The following is an 18990-nucleotide window of genomic DNA, read 5'->3' on the forward strand; positions in this document are numbered from 1 at the left end:
AAAATGTTAGACACACGCTAGCATACTAACAACCCTTGCACCAAAAATATTAGACTCATGCTGGCTATACAGGGACACTCCCACATATAACAACCCTTCAAGACCACAGTAGATAACAGTTTCTCCTAAATTCATACTGTCAAAGAAATAAAAGTAAAATGAAGAAGCAGGTCAAGAAAATTCCCCTGAAAGAACAGTGAAACAGACTTCTCCAGTCCACTAGACTCTGAATTCAGAAAGGAGGTAATAAAAATACTGAAGGAATTAAGAAGGGCTATTGATAGAAAGGCAGATCATTGTATAAAGAAACTAGAAATAATAAAGAGGACCCAATTAAAATGAGAAAACTCACTTGCTGAGACAAAAGCTGAGCTAGAGGCAATAAATAACAAACTGGATAATGCAGTAGAGTGAATAAATGATCTGAAAAATAGAATAATGAAAATCACCCAATCAGAAAGAAAGACCAAAGAAAAAGAAATATACCATACCTATGGGATAATACAAAGCACCCCAATCTACACATAACAGGGATCCCAGAAGGAGAAGAAAGAGAAAAGGGGATCAAAAATGTATTTGAAGAAATTATGGCTGAAACCTCCCCAAACCTAAAAAAGGCAACAGATATCCAGGTACAGGAAGCACAGAGGGTCCCAAAGAAGATGAAGCCAAACAGAACTACACCAAGACTTATTATAATTAAAATGGCACAAATTAAGATAAAGAGAGGAGTCTAAAGACAGCAAGAGAGAAAGAGCTAATTGCAAGGGAACCCCCATAAGGCTGTTAGCTGATTTCTGTACAGAAACGTTACAGGCCAGAAGGAAGTGGCAAAATATATTCAAAGTCCTGAAAAGGAAAAATCTGCAACCTAAGATATTCTACCCAGCAAGATTATCATTTAGGATAGAAGGAGAGATAAAAGATTTCTCAGACAAGCAAAAACTAAAATAATACAGGAATACTAAACCTAGCCTAAAAGAAATATTGAAAGGTCTTGTCCAAATAGAAAACCAGCAAAAATCTAGAGGAAGGAGAAAATCACAGTTGGAAAGTAAATCACTGAAATAAGCCAGCCCACAGATTTTTTAAAAAAATTTAAAAATTTCTGTGAAAGCAATGATAACTACAATGAACAGCAAAAGGATAAACATAAAGTTGTAAAAGAAGACATCAAAATCATCAAATGTGGGGGAGGAGAGTAAGAAAACGTACATTTTTTTTTTTTAGAATGTGTTTGGACCTATATGACTACCAGTCTAAAATAAGTACGTATAGTAATGGGTTAACATACTTGAAAAACGGGATAACCAGAAATCAAAAACATGCACTAGAGTCACAAAAACAAAAAAGAAGAGAACATGAGCATAATACAAACGCAAACCATCAAATCACAAAAGGAAAAACAAAAAGAAAAAGAAAGGAACAAAGAAGAAATACAAAATTAACTGGAAAACAAGGTTTAAAATGGCAACAGATACATGCTTATCAGTAACTACCTTAAATATCAATGGATTAAATACTCCAATCAAAAGACATAGAATGGCAGATTAGATAATAAAACAAGAGCCTACAATAGGTTGCCTACAAGAGACCCACTCTAGGGGAAAGGACACACATAGATTAAAAGTGAAGAGATGAAAAAAATAAAATAAAAATGAGAGGATGGAAAAAGATATTTCATGCAAATGGAAATGACAAGAAGGCAGAGGGTAGCAATACTCAATGTCAGACAAAATAGTCTTTAAAACAAAAGCCATGAAGAAAGATAGAAAGGACTCTATGTAATGATAAAAGGATCAATACGAGAAGAGGATGTTACACTCATTAACATATATGCACCCAATATAGGAGCACTGAATACATAAAACAAATACTAAAAGACATAAAAGGAAAAATTGACAGAAATGCAATAATTATAGGAGTCTTTAACACCCCACTGACATCAATGGACAGATCTTCCAGGCAGAAAATCAATAAGGCAACAGAGATCCTAAATGACATAATAGAACAGTTAGACTTAATTGATACTTTCAGGACATTTTACCCCCCCCCACCCCCACAAAACCAGAATACGCATTCTTTTCAAGTGCACATGAAACATTCTAGGATTGACCACGTACTAGGACACAAACAAGCCTCAACAAATTTAAGGGGATAGAATTCATTTGAAGCATCTTTTCTCACCACAACAGCGTGAAACTAGAAGTCAACTACAGAAGGACAAACAAGAAAAAATTAATTACATGGAGACTAAACAACATGCTACTTAAAACAACTTGAAAAAATAGGTCAACAATGAAATCAAAGAGGAAATTAAAAAATGCCTTGAGACAAATGACAGCAAAAAACACAACCATACAAAATCTATAGGATGCAGCAAAATACTAAGAAGGAGGTTAATAACAATACAGGCTGGCCTTCCTCAAAAACAAAAGTCTCAAATAAACAACCTAATTTACCACCTCAAAGAATTAGAAGGAGAAGAACAAACAAAACCTAAAGTTAGGAGAAGGAAGGAAATAATAAAGGTCAGAGATAGAATAGAGATTTAGAAAACAGTAATAAAAATCAATAAAACCAAGAGCTGGTTCTTTGAAAGGGTGAATAAAATCAGTAAACCTTTGGCCAGGCTCACCAAAAAGAAAAGAGAGAGGACTCTAAACAAAATAAGGAATGAAAGAGAGGTAACAATTCATATTGCAGAAATACAAAAAAAAAAAAAAAAAAAAAACGAAAAAAACCCTAAGAATATGATGAACAATTATATGCCAGCAAATTGGGCAACCTAGAAGAAATGGACAATTTTCTAGAAATACACAATCCACCAAAACTGAATCAAGAAGAAATAGATTATTTGAGCAGATGACTAGGAGTGAAATAGAATCCATAGTAAAAAAAAAAAAAACTTCCTGCAAACAAAAGTTCAGGACTGGATGACTTCACTAGGGAATTCTACCAAACGTACAAAGTCTTTTAAACTGATCCTTCTCAAACTCTTCCAAACGACTGAAGAGGAAGGAACACTCCCACACGCATTCTATGAAGCCACCATCATCCTGATACCAAAACCTGACAAGACAGTGTCGAAAAAAAAAAAAGCAAATTACTTACCTAAGTAACCATTTTTAACAACTTAGATGAAAGTTTGCTCTATTTTCAAAACTAGTATCTTAAATTCTCTTTTATAATTGAGGAAAAAATTCCTGTTGTTGTCTCAGACTATGATTTTGTTTTGTTTTAAATCAGTTTGTGTTCTCAAAGAATCATGTTTTAGAGGGGAAAAGCGGTATTCTTTTCTATTTGCCTCATAGAAATTATTCTATGTGAGCAGTTTAATTTTCAAGATAGCTTATATTGATCACTTTTATTTTTAGATAGGAGAGAATGTACAGTTTATTATTCTTGCTTAGGATTCAAGTAGCTATGCCTGGTGCAGAAAAACTGTTCTTAAAACAGCTGAAACATGGGGCTTTTTTTTTTCTTAAGAAAGATATCTTGACTGTACTTGTATAGTAAAGTAGATTGGGAAAAAAAATAGTTCACTGATCGGTTTTCTTCAGTCAACTTTTAATTATCCCAGGGCAGATGATCAAAATTTTAGATGAGGCATTTTATTTTGTTTTCAATCTTTTCCCCTTCAATATTTCTTACCCTTTCTTTCCGTGCTGTGAAATACAAGAACCATGAATAATGTCTGAGAATTTTCTTGCTAGTGACTTTTACTTACATCTCAAACTATAACGACAGACTTTCAGTGTATTTGAGGATTTAGATAGCCAAGCTACGTAAATTAGAACCTATTTTTCTCTCTGACCCTAACCCCTGTTTGGTAGACCAGTCATCTCCAAAGGTATTTTCAGACCTACACGTAATTTAGCTTGTTTATACTCCTAAAGTTCATCCATTAACTTTTCGGCTCTCCATTTTTGCAGTCACTTGAACTGTAAATGTTAACTAATTGGTAGTAATTGTAAAAGTAACTGGAATGATAGAGCAAAGAAAAATTACTCTATTTGAAATTCCTTTAAATGAAAAAAATTTAAATTGTATATGAATGAGAAATGGTGTTTTTTTCTTACCATTTAAAATTTTATATTTACTTATTAATTAATTAATTGATTTTTTGTTGTTGTTTAGGACTAGAAAAAGTAGTCCAATGTTCACTGTGTCATGTACCCAGGCTGAACTTTCACTGAACCACCAGAGTGTTCGAGGTATGCTTTTATGGGTAGAGTCACATAAAGTAAATTTGTCTTTGCCTAAAAATAGAAGGCTTAGTTAGCTATGAATTTATTGACAACCAGGCTGGTCTCCTGTACATTTTACATATGAAATCATTCTACATTAATTTACTTATATGAGAAGCAACTCAGGTTCAATCAAGACTTGCTCGACCAAATGTCTACTCTTTTGACTTGTAATTTTGGGGCTCAAATTTGAAAGGAATGTTTGTTTTTTCTGCTTATAGCATTCTTGTTTTGTTTGTTTTTGAGGAGGGAGGTAATTAGGTTTATTTATTTATTTATTTTAACTTAATGGAGGTACTAGGGATTGAACTCACGACCTCGTGCATGCCGAGCATGTCCTCAACCACTGAGCTAAACCCTCCCTGCTGTTTATAGTATTCTTAATATGTATGTGATATCTTTCTTGACTGGTAGTTTCCACAGACCATTTACTTGACTTCAGCTATGTTAATCAATGGCTGTCTTTCTCTTTGAGTGTCTCCTGTGTATGTTGTATGATAGCGTAGTAAGTATTCTTAGTGGTCATTGAAACCTTGTATTACAAGAAAAGGCACAAGAATATGATACTTGAAATCGAAAAGTTACATTTTAAAAGTTCTATCTTCTGTTTTGTACAGAAGCTCTAACTTCTGTTCTATTCTGCTACTATAACAATAGGAGTACCACTTAGGCCCATTACCAACTCTTGCATGTACTCCTAGTGCTTAGATTTTGGTATGTAATACTTATATGTTCATTGTTTTAACAAATATTTATTGAGCCTGCTATGTGCCAGGTGTATGGGTGCTTTAGGTATACAACTGCTAAATAAACTGGGAACCCTTAAAGGATAGCAAATCTGTTTTGGGACTTGAAGATAATTAGAATGAATTTGAAACATCTTTCCATTTTTGGAAAGCACAGATGCTTTCAAGGATGTCTGGCAGCAGGGCTAAAAGGATAAAGGGCTTTGTCAGTTGTGTTCCCACTGACCAACCTGTGACACAATTAGTTGGGAGAAAAAAATCCAACAATGATTTTAGCTCATGGAAGTAGCTTAAGTTGGTGAAAAAATCATAAGTTTCTAATGATAGTCACAAAATGTTAATTGAGACTACAAAAGGTAGTCTCAGTACAAAAAGAAAAGGAACTATAGTAGAATGTTTAAAAATTTTTAATGACTTTAAGAAATAGAGACCTGTTAATACATGTGCGTTTGGGACAATCTCCTGACTCCTTGGCCCCTACATGATGTCCCTTAGTATGCCTAACTTAACAGCATGAATTCATTTAAATTCTGTTACCTACAATGGAGAAGATAATGACACTGAGAAAGTAGATACGATTTTTCCTCAGGTAGTTGCAAATACTTAGAATAGCTCAGCCAAAATAGAGAGGTTGGTTTTTAACTAAACAAATTCCAAATAATTATAATTTTACCTGGCTTCCTGTGAAATATTATTTAAGAAATGGAAGAATTTTGTAACTTTGTTGCCAACATAATACTTTTATATCAATAAATTGGTATATTTATGAATATTTGATATAGCACATGAATCAGGGAGTCATTTTAAGTATGTGATTAAGAAATGCTGTGTGAGATAATATGTTTTAATGCTTTAATAAAACTGGAGTGTAAACATATAATGTTATCTTCCAGGGACTGAGGCTGAAAATCCTGAAGTGTTGCCACATCCAGAAAAGGTTGGTCTGTATAATAGAGATTAGCTATTCAGATCTTGGGTTTTGATTTTTCTAAAAATTGTATTGATTAAAGTATCAAGCCCATCCAGGCTGGAAGATAACTAGGCAGGAATATAACTAAACTGTTTCAATAGATAGAAATCTATTCTTGTCTAACAACTCCTTTCGGTATTTGTTCTTCCTTATCTCTAATGAAATACAATTTTCTTGACCTGTGTTTCTCATCTAGCATTGTCTCTTATTCTTTATCTAGAAAAGAAACATATATTTTAATATCAGAGTAGTCTCTGAGATGTTGTAGCAAAAATGCCTTCTGTTGCTTTGTCTATTACCCTAGTTCCTCTAATATTTCCTGTTAGAATCTGCTTTCCCGTCTTCCAGTTGTTAATCAGTAACCACATGTTGAGTGCTTGTTTTGGCTTTGCTTTCTGCTTGGTGCAGTGGGGACTTAGAGGACAGTAAGACTGACTCTGCCCATAACAGACTCCTGCAATCAAGGACCTCCCAAGCCAACCCTACCATACCTGTACCTTTCTTCATCTCAGTTGAACCTTACATATTCGCACCTCCATGCCTTTATTCAGTGAGGAGACAGAAAACAAGGGAAAGAGCATACCGTTTGGAACCAGATATGTGTGTGTTCCAAGGGCATGTGTGTCAATTACATGTGTATTATATGGAAAGTTATCCCTTTCATAGTGATAGTATAGTGAGGACTGAGAGCAATAATAGCTCATGGTGTCTGGCACCTAGGTTGCTTAATAAATACGTGTTTTCCTTCTTTCACTCCTTTGCAAATCACTAATTTCTGGCGTAAGTCCCTTCATTCTCTGTGGATTTGTCTCAGGACTGTGATGATCTTGACCAAAGTAATTGCTCCCTTTTTTCATTACTCACTGAATGTCAGTATTTCCCAATCACTTGCATCCTATGACATGAATAGATCTTCAGAGAAAAAGGATTTTTTTGAACAAGGAAGTTTAGAGAACACTGTATGCTCAAGTCTCCTCAGAGACTTAGAAATTCACATACTCTAAAAAGTCTATGGTAAAGAAACCTGTTTACTTTGTTTAACCAAGCATTTTTCAGGCGATCATGAAAATCCTTCACTGCCTCCCTTTTTTTTCCCCCCAGAAAACTTATTCTTACAATACTAGGGCTATGGTTTATGCCATTCATTTGAGTTCATGCAGTATTTTTGACATTATTTATAATTTATTTAATATCTTATGTATTAATGCCTTCAGTATTCACTTAGAAACTAAGTTCCTTTGGGGCAGAGTTCAATATATTTACTTTATTACATTTACGGCTTTGAATTTAGTAGGTACAGGGACTTCAAATAGGAGGGAGACCTTGAACTGTGACTTAAAGAATAGATACGATCCAGCTTTTCAGTTCCTTCTAAATTTCTTTTATCTTTCTGAGCAAATTAGAGTTTGCACTACTAATAAATATATCTTCTCAACCTCTGTATGCTATGTAAAGAGAAAATAAATGGAAGAGAAGGAGAATAAAATATTTTCCACCTCTCTTATTCAAATCAAATTTGGGCATTAGGGGGCTTACAAATTACAGTGCATCCTGGCAGAGTGATGTGTAAGTGAAGGTGAATGTGGTTTTTAGAAACAGCCAAAAGTCACTTGAAACCCATTCTGTTTTGTAAGGTCAAGCAAATTAACAGTTTTAATGAAGGAAAAAAGTCCAGTGCCTTTAAAGTATTGAGACTGATTTTCTTGAATGACTTATAAATGATTTTGAAAGCACTTCAAAATAGGAGGTCCAATAATATTTTGCTCATTGGAAACATGGTGAGGAAATGTATAACCTATTAAGGTGATGTCTTTTAAAATAATAGTCATTTAGAAATAAGAATTTTCTGTTTTTTGTTTAATGTAACCACAACTGAGAACCATTGATTTATAGCCAGAGCTTATAATGTTTTCATAGAAAATTCATTTCTTTTCTTTTTCCCACTGACCTCCTGTTCTTTACTTCACATTTACATATTTACACAGAGGTGAGGAATAAAAAGGTGAAACTATACCAATTTTGTTCCCATTTAGTAATTTAAATTAAATTCAATAGAGATTTTTAGCAAGGAGAATTTTACAACCATTAACTGCAGGGAAGTTTTTAGATTATCTGTTAATTTAACTAGCCATGTCATTGCTGCCTCTTCCCTTAGCCCAGATAATTTCAATTTAGCTGAATAGATAACTTGCCATCTGTAATTATGGCCCAGCCAATTTTATCCTTGGTCCACTATTGAATGTTTAACCATGTATTCACAGTCATTAGTACTTTGGTATAAGAAAGTAATAAAGAGTATTTTTATTTATGGAAGGGAGGACAGTTGATAAAGCTTTTTGAAGGTAGCTTAGCAATATGATCAACTAGAATACTATGGCATTTTCATTTTAAACACTTTTGTATATACTATAATGATGGAACTTCTCTTTGGAATATACAGGAACTAAGTGCAGGCAGAGACTCTCCTGAAATAAGCCTTCTCTCAGGTACTACTACTGAAGAATCTAGTAAATTTGCTGTAAAGGAAAAATCATTAATAGAGCCAAAGAAGATCTTAGCAGCACCAAATACGTTTTCTGAGCCTGGAAAGGAAGTCGTGTTAACCGTGACTTCTAAAGAAACCAAGGATGAAGAAAGCTCTCTTGAAACTTTTGTGTCTGCCTTGGAAGGATTACTAACATCACCAGAAATCACCCAGGAGGAAAGATTGTTTGGAATAGTGAGTAATTTTAAACCTAGAGAGTTGATGAACCCATTGAGCAACTCTTTGAGTTCCCTATCAATGCCTTTGACATGTCACGAAGATTTACTAGAAAACACAAAGGATGATGCATTGCCAGCTGAGTTGTTAGCAGCCCTAAATACATTGTCAGAAGCCAAGGTGGAACCCATCTGTCACAGAAAAGAGGGAGGCATTTGTCTCAGTACTGGAAATGAATGTTTAGAAGTGGAGCCTAGTATGTCTCAGATTGATGAAGATTGTACACAAGTAGCAGAGGTGAATTTTGAGACTCTTTGTTCTGCTCCACCATTTGAACAAGATTCCAGGTTGGCTGAGCTGCAGAACAAGCATCTTTCAGTGCAGCAAGTAAGTAAGCATGAGTCTATGATTTTGCCTTTTATAGTAACCTTTAACAAGTCTTCCTTGCCCATATAGTTTATTTTAAATGCAAACCTTCTGGCGGGGGAGGATATATAGCTGAGTGGTAGAGTGCATGCCTTTCCTGGGTTAAATCCCCAGTACCTCCATTAAAACAAACAAACAAACAAACCTAGTTACCTCTCCCCCTTAAAAAATTTAAAAAATAAAAAATTTTAAAAAGTAAGTTATTTAAAAAAATTCAAACCTTCTATCCATATACCAACACTCAGAAGATACATCTTGATTTTGAAGAATACAGTGATATTTTTTGAGGTTCCCAGGGTAAAATTTTCAAGGGATTAAAAAGTAAAAATAGGTAAGTTTCTCCCCTAAAAACCTAAGAGGATATATCATCATTAGATTGCTTACATACAAGGAAAAAATTCTTTACCAGAATTATCCCTGTTACCTTACAATATCACTGTGTCTACCTGGATACAGAGTAGAGATGAGATACCCCATGTTAACTTCTAGTTGGACATAAAATATATGCAGTTGGGCTGCCAGGAGAGGGAAAAACTTATGCCTGGCTTCAATAGATCTTTACATTCTGTGTCTGAAGATACTGTCAGGTGACACAGTCCTTGATTTGGAATTCCTAGAGTATTACACTTTGAGACCCTCCAGTAGCCTACCATTTGCCAAGTCCCTTTTTCTTGTTGATAATTTTTTTCCTTTTAAAAATAATCTTGGGGAGTGGAAAGGGACAGGCTGGGAGTTCGAAATTTGTGGATACTGACAGGCATATGTAGGATAGATAAAAATAATCTTTATTTTTTTCCTCATTAAAATAGCAATACAGCCTCATTATAAATAAATCAAATATAGCAATACATAATAATACAGGAAGAAAAAGTCCCCCACAATTGCACTTTCTAGAGATAATTACTGTTAACAGTTTGGTGTAGGCCTCCATTTTTATATGCATATTCTATGTAAATTTGTTTTATGTAATGGGATTATATTGTGCATAGTGCTTTGCAACTTGTTTTTTAAATTTAATAGTACATCTTGATTATCTTTCTATGTCGACAAATGTAGCAGTACTTAAATGTTTTTACTTGTTGAATGGTATTCCACTGTATGGCTATATTTTGTGTGTGCATGTATTTATATGTATGTATAATAGTATAACTTATTTGACCAGTTTCTCTCATGATGATCATTTGCATTGTTTTCTTTCTTTTTTTTTCCTTCTGGCTATTACTAAAATGCTCCTATGAACATTTCTTGGAAGATTTAAATAACATGATACTGAGTTCATGTTATAACATACATACTTGGAATAATACTACATAAAATTCTGGTCAAAAAATTTCAAAACAGACATAATAAGATTTTTAAAAATCCAGAAAAGAGAAACTAATCTTAGGGAAAGGGCATAGGATTAAATTAAACATTCCAGGGTTCTAGTCTAAAAAGAGGTAATATGAATAAAGTATAGGAAATTATGATTGGTATTGACAGAGTGAGCATGAATTTAGCAGGTCCTCAAAAAAAAAGTCTGCTTTAAAGTAGAAAGGAGATTGATTTAGAATAAATCCAATTAAATACTCTTATTCAACTATAATAAAAATATGAGATTGAGAAGCTTTGCAAGCTGGATATACAAATCAATTCAAGAAGGATTTGCATGATACGTAGAAAAATATATATCCTCATGAAAGTTAAATCTATAATGGATTATTAAAGGGAAGTTAGAACCATTCATGATACACTGTTAACCTTTCAAAATCAATATAATGGAGGTTATATACTATCTTATCCCGTAAATACTACATACTGTTTCTGTCAAATAACAAAATAGTAGGCTGAATGGAACATTGATCTAGCCCACTGTTTTTATGTGTCTGGCATCATTGTATGCTACCCATTTCCTGTGAAATTAAAGTACCCAGAGTGACCTTAGGTTTACCCTTGATTTTTAAGGATCAATGTTGATAAAAATAATTTTTACTTATGTTCTTCCAGTCTTAGGCTTTTAAATCTGCATTACCTTTTAGTTTATTACAAAATTATTACAAAATTTTCATCATGTTCATAGATGTCTATGAGTTTTTCACTTCCATCTTACGAGATATTTTTGTGTGATCAAAGGACAAGATAAAACTTAATTTTTTCTACTTTTAATTTTTTTTGCATTGTTATAATTATTTGTGTATGTACTTACATCGTATTACAGACTCTTGAAGACCCAAATCCATTAGGATTGCAAACTTTGGTTCATCAAAATGTCGCCTCTTATAATCCACTAAATAATAAGGGAAATTCAAATCCAGTGGAAAATCACTCTGACCAGGACACTCCATGTGTGTTAAGGAGATCGTCCAGACTGAAAGCAGGCAGAGTTGCAAAGCCCACAAATGACATATATAAGATGCCAGAGAAGATTTTACCCAAAATACTTGGCTGTGAGGATCAAGCAAATAGTAACTCGTCAACTGAGAATTTCAGGTATGCTGCAGCTCTAAAGATAATTTTGTGCTTGGAATATTAGAGTTACAGTTACCTCTAAGTAAAGAACTTTATTTTTCAGTGTTGTTACTGTATTTATTTTGCAATTGAAAAAAAAAACCCAGAAAACTTTTACTTTTTTTTAAGACAAAGTAATGGGAGATTGTTGTATTTCAGCCTAATGCTAATTTTCTTTCTTTCTTAAACATCCATCACCACACATAGTTACAAATTTCCTTTTCTTGTGATGACAACTTTTAAGGTCTACTCTCTTAGCAACTTTTCAAATATACAGTACAGTATTATTAACTATAGTCACCATGCTGTACATTACATTCCCTGGACTTACTTATCTTGTAACTGGAAATTTGTATCTTTTGACCACCTTCACCCATTTCACCTACCCACCCCATCCCCCACCTCCAGCAACTACCAGTCTGTTCTCTGTATCTATGAATATGGGTTTGTTTTTTTTTAAGATACCACTTGTAAGTGAGATCATACAGTATTTGTCTTTCTTGTCTGACTTATTTCATTTTGCATAATGCCCTCAAGGCCTGTTCATTCACATTGTTGCAAATGGCAGGATTGTCTTCTTTTCTATGGCTGAGTACAGTTCCATTGTGTGTGTGTGTATCATATTTTCTTTATTCATTCATCCATCGATGGATACTTAGGTTGCTTCCATGTCTTGGCTATTGTAAATAATGCTGCAGTGAAAATGGGGGTGCAGATTTTTTTTCAAGACAGTGATTTTGTTTCCTTTGGATGAATACCCAGAAGCAGAATTGCTGGATCATACGGTAGTTGTATTTTTGATTTTTTGAGGAATCCCCATACTGTTTTCCATAGTGGCTGCACTGTCTTACATTCAATCAACCATGCATAAGACTTCCTTTTTTTCCCACAACCTCCCTAATACTGGTTATTAGTTGTCTTTTTGATAATAGCCTTTCTGACAGGTGTGAGGTGATACCTCATTGTGGTTTTGAGTTGCATTTCCCTGATGATTGGTGATGCTGAGAACCTTTTCATGTACCTGTTGGCCATTTGGATGTCTTTTTTGAAAATGTCCTTTTATTTCCTCTCTCATTTTTTAATTGGATTGTTTGTTTTTGCTGTTGAGTTGTATGAGTTCTTTACATGTTTTGGATATTTACCCCTTTTCAAATATATGATTTGCAAATATTTTCTCCCATTTGATAGGTCATCTTTTCATTTTGTTGATAGTTTTGTTTGCTGTACAGAAACTTTTTAGTTTGATGTGGTCTCACTTCTTTATTTTTGCTTTTTGTTGCCTTTGCTTTCAGTGTCAAATCCAAAAAAATCCTTGCAAAGATTGATGTCAGAGTGCTTATTTACTCCCTATGTTTTTTCTTAGGAGTTTATAGTTTCAAATCTTACATCTAAATCTTTAATCCATTTGAGTTGATTTTTGTGTGTGATATGTTTCATTCTTTTGCATGTGGCTGTCTAGTTTTCCCAACACTGTTTATTAAAGAGACTATCCTTTCCCCATTGTGTATTCTTGGCTCTTTTGTCATAAACTAATTGACGATATACAAGCAACTTTACTTTGGGGCTCTCTATTCTGTTCCATTGATCTCTGTGTCTGTTTTTATGCCAGCATTTTGCAGTTTTTAATCAGTGCCTTACCACATGGCAAGTCCTTTTTTTCTTGCAGAGAGCCTGTTTCTTTTTACCTAGGAGTTGTGAATACAGTGGATAGTGAAATGCCAACGTAGGGAGTGAGGGCTAGGAGACTCGGAACACTCACACTTGTGGGTGACTGCCTCCAAAGAAGAGAAACCCATGGGTGGCACAAAGACAAGGCTGGAAACCATAATGGCATGTCGCTCACAGAATTATCTGCAATTGACTCAGGAGCCATCTCCATATTTAAAACTGCCATGCAGTTTGACAGCAGCTCAGTAAAATACCTTCGAGTTTTTAAGAAATTTAGTTAAAAGTTTGGTGTGATTCTCTATGAGTGGTTGTAGAGAATGTGATAGTAATTTTAAAACCACATTTATTTTTCAAGAATGCAGAATCTTGCTTTAAGGATTGAAGGTAAAGGGAAGACTGTGCATTCATCCAGACTCAAGAGTAGAGAACAGATCAGGAAAAACAAAAAATTTACACGGAAAAATGGTAAGGCATATTTTATTTCTTTACTTCTTTAAATAAGTAACTTAAAGAAACATAGAATTCTGGTACTAAAAAGGATTTAGAGATACAACTTTCTCATTTACTGATGAGGAAGTTCAGAGAGGTTAAGGATTTTTCCCAGCACTGCACAGCTCATTAGTAGTATAACTAGGACTTGATCCTGAACTTCTGCCTCATAGGCTGGTATATTTCCTATACTTATACTGTTGAGAGGTTAGTTTCAGAACCCTTTTCAAATTTAGATGTTTGACCTATTTGTGGTGTGACCAAGCTAGCATAGGCTTTGGGAAATTATACCAAGAAGAATAAATAGAAGAAAGAAGGCAATTTTTTTGTATTTTTACATGTTGTTTCTTTGTTCCTATAAAACACTAAAGAATGAAGTAAAAAACTGTCAGAAACAATGAGAATTTAGAAAGACTATTTACCAAATAACAGGTAATTGTTCAGTTGGCAAAACTGAAATATGGGCTGTAGATTAAATGATAACATTGTATCCATGTTAAATTTCCCAAATTATAGTTTAGTTATATAAGATAATGTCCTTGTTTTTAGAGAATATGACTTGTGTATTAGTGAATAAATGGGCATGGTGTATACAAGTTACTCTTTATGTCTATATGTGTCTGTGTGCATATGTATGTGTGTGTAAGGAGGGAGAGAGTATGTATGTATAAGGAGGGAGAGGACAAAATGTTAACAATGGATGAGTCATTTGTTTTATTTTTACAACGTTTTTAAAAGTGAAATTATTTCCAGCTAAAAAGTTGAAAAAATTCAATAAACCAAAAGAAGACAAAAATACTTTACATATATATATATATACACACACACACACATATATATATAAATATATATAACCCAGTTACAAAATATAAGAGAAGATCCCATTTATAATAGTTACACAGGAGAGAAAATACCTACTTATATACCTAATCAGAAATTGCCACACCTGTAAGAGGAGAGTATGAAATTCTGCTGAGGTACATATAGAAAGACTGAAATAAATTGAAAGAAGAACCTCATTCTTGACCATAAAAATTCAGTGTTGTGAGTAATTTTTCTTCTCCCTTAATTATTCTGTAAATGTATGAGAGCTCAATCAAAAACAGATTTTTGTTTATTTGTTAATTATTTTCTTTTATTTTATTTTGCTTTGTATAACAGAAGGTTAGCTATGAGAATGATAAAAAATCTTCGGTGGAAAAGTAAATATAAAAGTCTAGCCAAGACAATTCTGGAAAATAAAAGCAAAGGGGAGCGATGGTGGAAATGTAGATTGGTGCAGCCACTGTGGACAACAGTATGGCCATTTCCTCACCATACAGTCCAGCAATTCTACTCCTGAGTGTTTATTTAAAGTAAACAGTTATTCTCTCAATAATAGAGTTTCAAAATACCTGAAGCAGACACTAATAAAACTGCAAGAAGAAATAGACAAATCCACAATTACAGTCAGAGATTCCAGTACCACTCTTTCAGGGATTGAGAGCTCATTATAGTAACCCAAGTGGACAGATTATCAGTAAGGATATAGAATATTTAAACAACACTGTCGACCATCTTGACTTATTTAACATTCATAAAACTTTCCACCCAAGAACAAAAAATCATGCATTCTTTTCTAATGCACTCAGAATATTTATCAAGGTAGTTTATATGCTGGGCCATAAAGTAAGTATCAATACATTTAATATGATTAAAGTCATAAGGAGTATTTTCTCTGACACCAAATAGAATTAAATCAGAAATCAGTAACAGAAAGATCTCTATAAAATCTTGAAATATTTGGAAACTAAACAGCACACTTTAAAATAGTTCATGGGTTAAAGAAGAAATTTAAAGGAAATTTGAAAGTGTTTTTAACTAAAGTAAAATGAAAATATAACAGTACTTGGAGATGTCATGAAAAGAGTAATTATCAGGGGAAATTATAGTACTAAATACCTGTGTTAGAAATGAACACTCTCAAATCCGTGGCATCAACTTCTGTCTTAAGAAACTAGAAAAAGAAGAGTGAATGAAGTCCAGAGTTAACAGAAGAAAGGAAATAGTAAAGACAAAAACAATAGTAAAGCAAAGATCAATGAAACAGAAAACAGAAAAAACCTATAAAACCAATATCTGGTTCTTGGAGAAGATCAGTAAAATTGATAAGCCTCTTCCAAACTGACCAGGAAAAAAAGGGAGAAGACATATATTACCAATATCAGAAGCAGGAGAGGTAACATCATGACATGATCTACAGATATGAAAAGGATAATAAGGGAACATTATGAACAACTTTTTGCCAATACATTCAGCTTTGATGAAATGGACAAATTCCTTGAGAGACACAAATTATTAGAAAGAAGTGGGCAACCTGAATAATAACATATCTATTAAATAAATTGCATCTGTAATTAAAAACTTCCTCACCAAAAACTAAATCAAAAAAAAAACCTCTAGGCCCAGATGCCTTCTATATTAGTCTGCTAGGGCTACATGACTAAATACCACAAACTAGATGGCTTAAATGACAAATTTATTTTCTCACAGTTCTGGGGGCTGAAAGTCCTGGAAAAGTGCTGGGAATTTTGGGTTCTGCTGCGACCTCTCTTCCTGGCTTGCAGAGAGTGCTTTCTTGCAGTGTCCTTTTTGTGTGTGCAGAGAACTCTGGTACCTCTTCCTTTTTTATAGGAATACCAACCCTATTATATAAGGATTTCAACTTACAAATTTTGTGATGACACAGTTCAGTCTGTAACATCTTCCCTGGTGAATTCTACCAGACATTTGAGGAAGATATAATACCAGTTATCCACAAACTTCTGCAAAAAATTGAAGATGAGGAAATGCTTCCCAGTTCATCTTACGAGGTCACCATTAAACTGACACCAAAATCAAAGACATTGCAAGAAGAGAAAACTGCAGCTCAGTATTCTTCATGAACTTAGATGCAATAATCTAAATTAAATTTTAGCAAATCATATCCAACTTTATATCATCATGAACTTCCAACTATTCAACTATCTAACTTTATAATATCATGACCAAGGAGATTTATCCCAGGGATGCTGGGTTGGCTTTACGTTTGAAAAATCACTCACTATAATTTGTTATATTAATAAACTAAAAAAGAAAAACCGTATGCTTATCTCAATAGATGCAGAGACAGATTTTGACAGTTATCTAACATCCATTACTGATGAAAACTCTCAGCAGACTAAGGATAGAGGAGAACTTGGTCACCCTGACAGAGGGCATCTACCAAAAAATACACAGCTATCATACTCAGTGATGAAAGGCTGAGTGCTTTCCCCTTAGGATCAGAAGTAAGACGGATGTCTGCTCTCAACGCTTCTGCTGATCATTGTACTGGAGGTTCTAGCCAGTACAATAAGGAAGAAAAACAAAAGGCATCCATATTGGAAAAGAAGTAAAACAGTCTTTAGTCACAAATGATGTCATCATGTATATAGAAAATCTGATGGAATCTGCAATAAAAGTTACTGTGAGTTTAGCAGAGTTGCAGGAAATGAGATCAATATACAAATATTAGTTATATTTCTATATTCTAGCAACAAACAGTAAAATTTGAAAACCAAGCAATTAGTTAAATTTATACCACAATATCAAAAAATACTTAGGGATAAAATTTGACAAAAGATGTATAAGATAGGTATACTGAAACCTATAAAATACCATTCAGAGAAACCGAGGAAAATTTGATGGAGAGAAATGGAGAGATACAGCTTGTTCATCAGTCAGAAGAGTCAATATTGTTAAGATGTTATTTCTACTCAGATATATTTATGGATTCTAAACAATCCCAATCAAAATCCTGGGAGGGTTTTTGGCAGAAATTCAATAGCTGGTTCTCAAATTCATAAGGAATGCAAAGGACCTAGAATAGTAAGACAACTCTGGTAAAAAATTAAGTTAGAGACTAACACTACCTGATCTCAAGAATTATTATATGGCTATAAGTAATCAAAACAGCATGGCACTGCAGTCAAGATAGGATGATAGATCAGTGGAAGGAGAAGGAAGTTCAGAAATAAACCCTGAGCTTTGATAAAGTGGTGAACAGTTGGATATCCATATGCAGCACAATGTTGAGTGTCTCTCTCTGTATATTTGAAGACTGTTGATTTTTGTTTTGGCCAACAAATTACTTGAAGATCAGCTTGATCCTTTCAACACTGAAAACCCTGTTAAGCAAGTCTAGTGTAGGCTTTACTCAGGGTCTATTTAGCCCTGTGATTAAGACATGACCCATTAAGGGTCTCTCTAAATGCCCCAATTGTTCAGCAAGGTCTCTCTCTTCAGGCTGGCAGTAATGTGAATGTCTCCCACCCTGTGTGATCTCTGACAGCTGTCAGTTTATAGTTCCTGGGTAGTTGTTCTTGCCTGGCCTCATGATGATTCACCCCACAGATAAGCGGTTTAGTATTCAGATAACAACTCATGGAGCCCTCCGTATAGATTTCTGGTACCTTTTCTCTATTCCCTCATCTTTGGTGCCCTACCGTGCAAATGCTATTCACGCCATCTTCCTCAAACTCTAATCTGTCTCCTTAATTCAGCGGAGTCACCTTGGTATTCTTGTGCAATACTCTGAAAAGTCTCCAGACAAGAAGCTGGAGTGACCTTAGGGCTCACTTCAGTGTTTGCCTTCACTCAGGAAAGACATAGATCTGAACTACCTGTTTTGCAATGTCTGAATATACCTTTCTTCCCCCCATATATTTTGTCTAGTGTTCTAGTTGTTTACAGTGGGATGGCAAGTCACAGTTTTTTAGTCATGACTGGAAGTGAATGTCTTTGATGACTAAGTTTTCACTGATGATTTTTATATTCTTTTTAATCTGATATTTTTAATAAATTACATAACTATAACAGCAAGTACAACTCGCAAAGACTGGTCTGGGAGTAGAGACTACTGATTTTTGGTAAGCATATAGTTTATCTGGTGGGAGCAGGATGGTTTGTAGTTTGGAGTGGGGAAGGCAGTCTCAAATTTTCAGCAGTTGGTTTGTTTTACAGTGCAACTGAATGAAGGGAATCAAATAAAAGCAAAGCAGTAAATTGTGGTCCATTAAGAAATCTGCTGCAGTACCCAATTACCTTTCTGAGGTTTTAGAATGGGGCAGGTTATTCAGATCAAAATTGGAAAAATCTATCATCAAAGCTGTTCTGAAATTCAGGAAAACCAAAAATTGGCAGGATTTGGATTATCTAAATCAGAAGTTTTTTTAGCATTTTAGGAGGCACGGT

At 34.1% G+C, this 18990-nt stretch overlaps 1 protein-coding gene across 11 annotated transcripts in view; it reads left to right on the top strand.

Moving 5' to 3' along the window:
- The window catches only part of ANKRD31 (ankyrin repeat domain 31), a 153433-nt gene that overhangs the window by 61898 nt on the left and 72545 nt on the right, over nt 1–18990 (top strand). For all 11 annotated transcript variants that reach the window (XM_072958492.1, XM_072958488.1, XM_072958494.1 and 8 more), the window contains 5 exons: nt 4141–4217; nt 5890–5933; nt 8407–9054; nt 11291–11562; nt 13604–13713. In XM_072958492.1, coding sequence (XP_072814593.1) covers nt 4141–4217; nt 5890–5933; nt 8407–9054; nt 11291–11562; nt 13604–13713 — 1151 coding nt within the window. The remainder of the gene's footprint in view (nt 1–4140; nt 4218–5889; nt 5934–8406; nt 9055–11290; nt 11563–13603; nt 13714–18990) is intronic.

The sequence above is a fragment of the Vicugna pacos genome, chromosome 3, assembly GCF_048564905.1.
Source record: "Vicugna pacos chromosome 3, VicPac4, whole genome shotgun sequence".
NCBI classification, from domain to species: Eukaryota; Metazoa; Chordata; class Mammalia; order Artiodactyla; family Camelidae; genus Vicugna; species Vicugna pacos.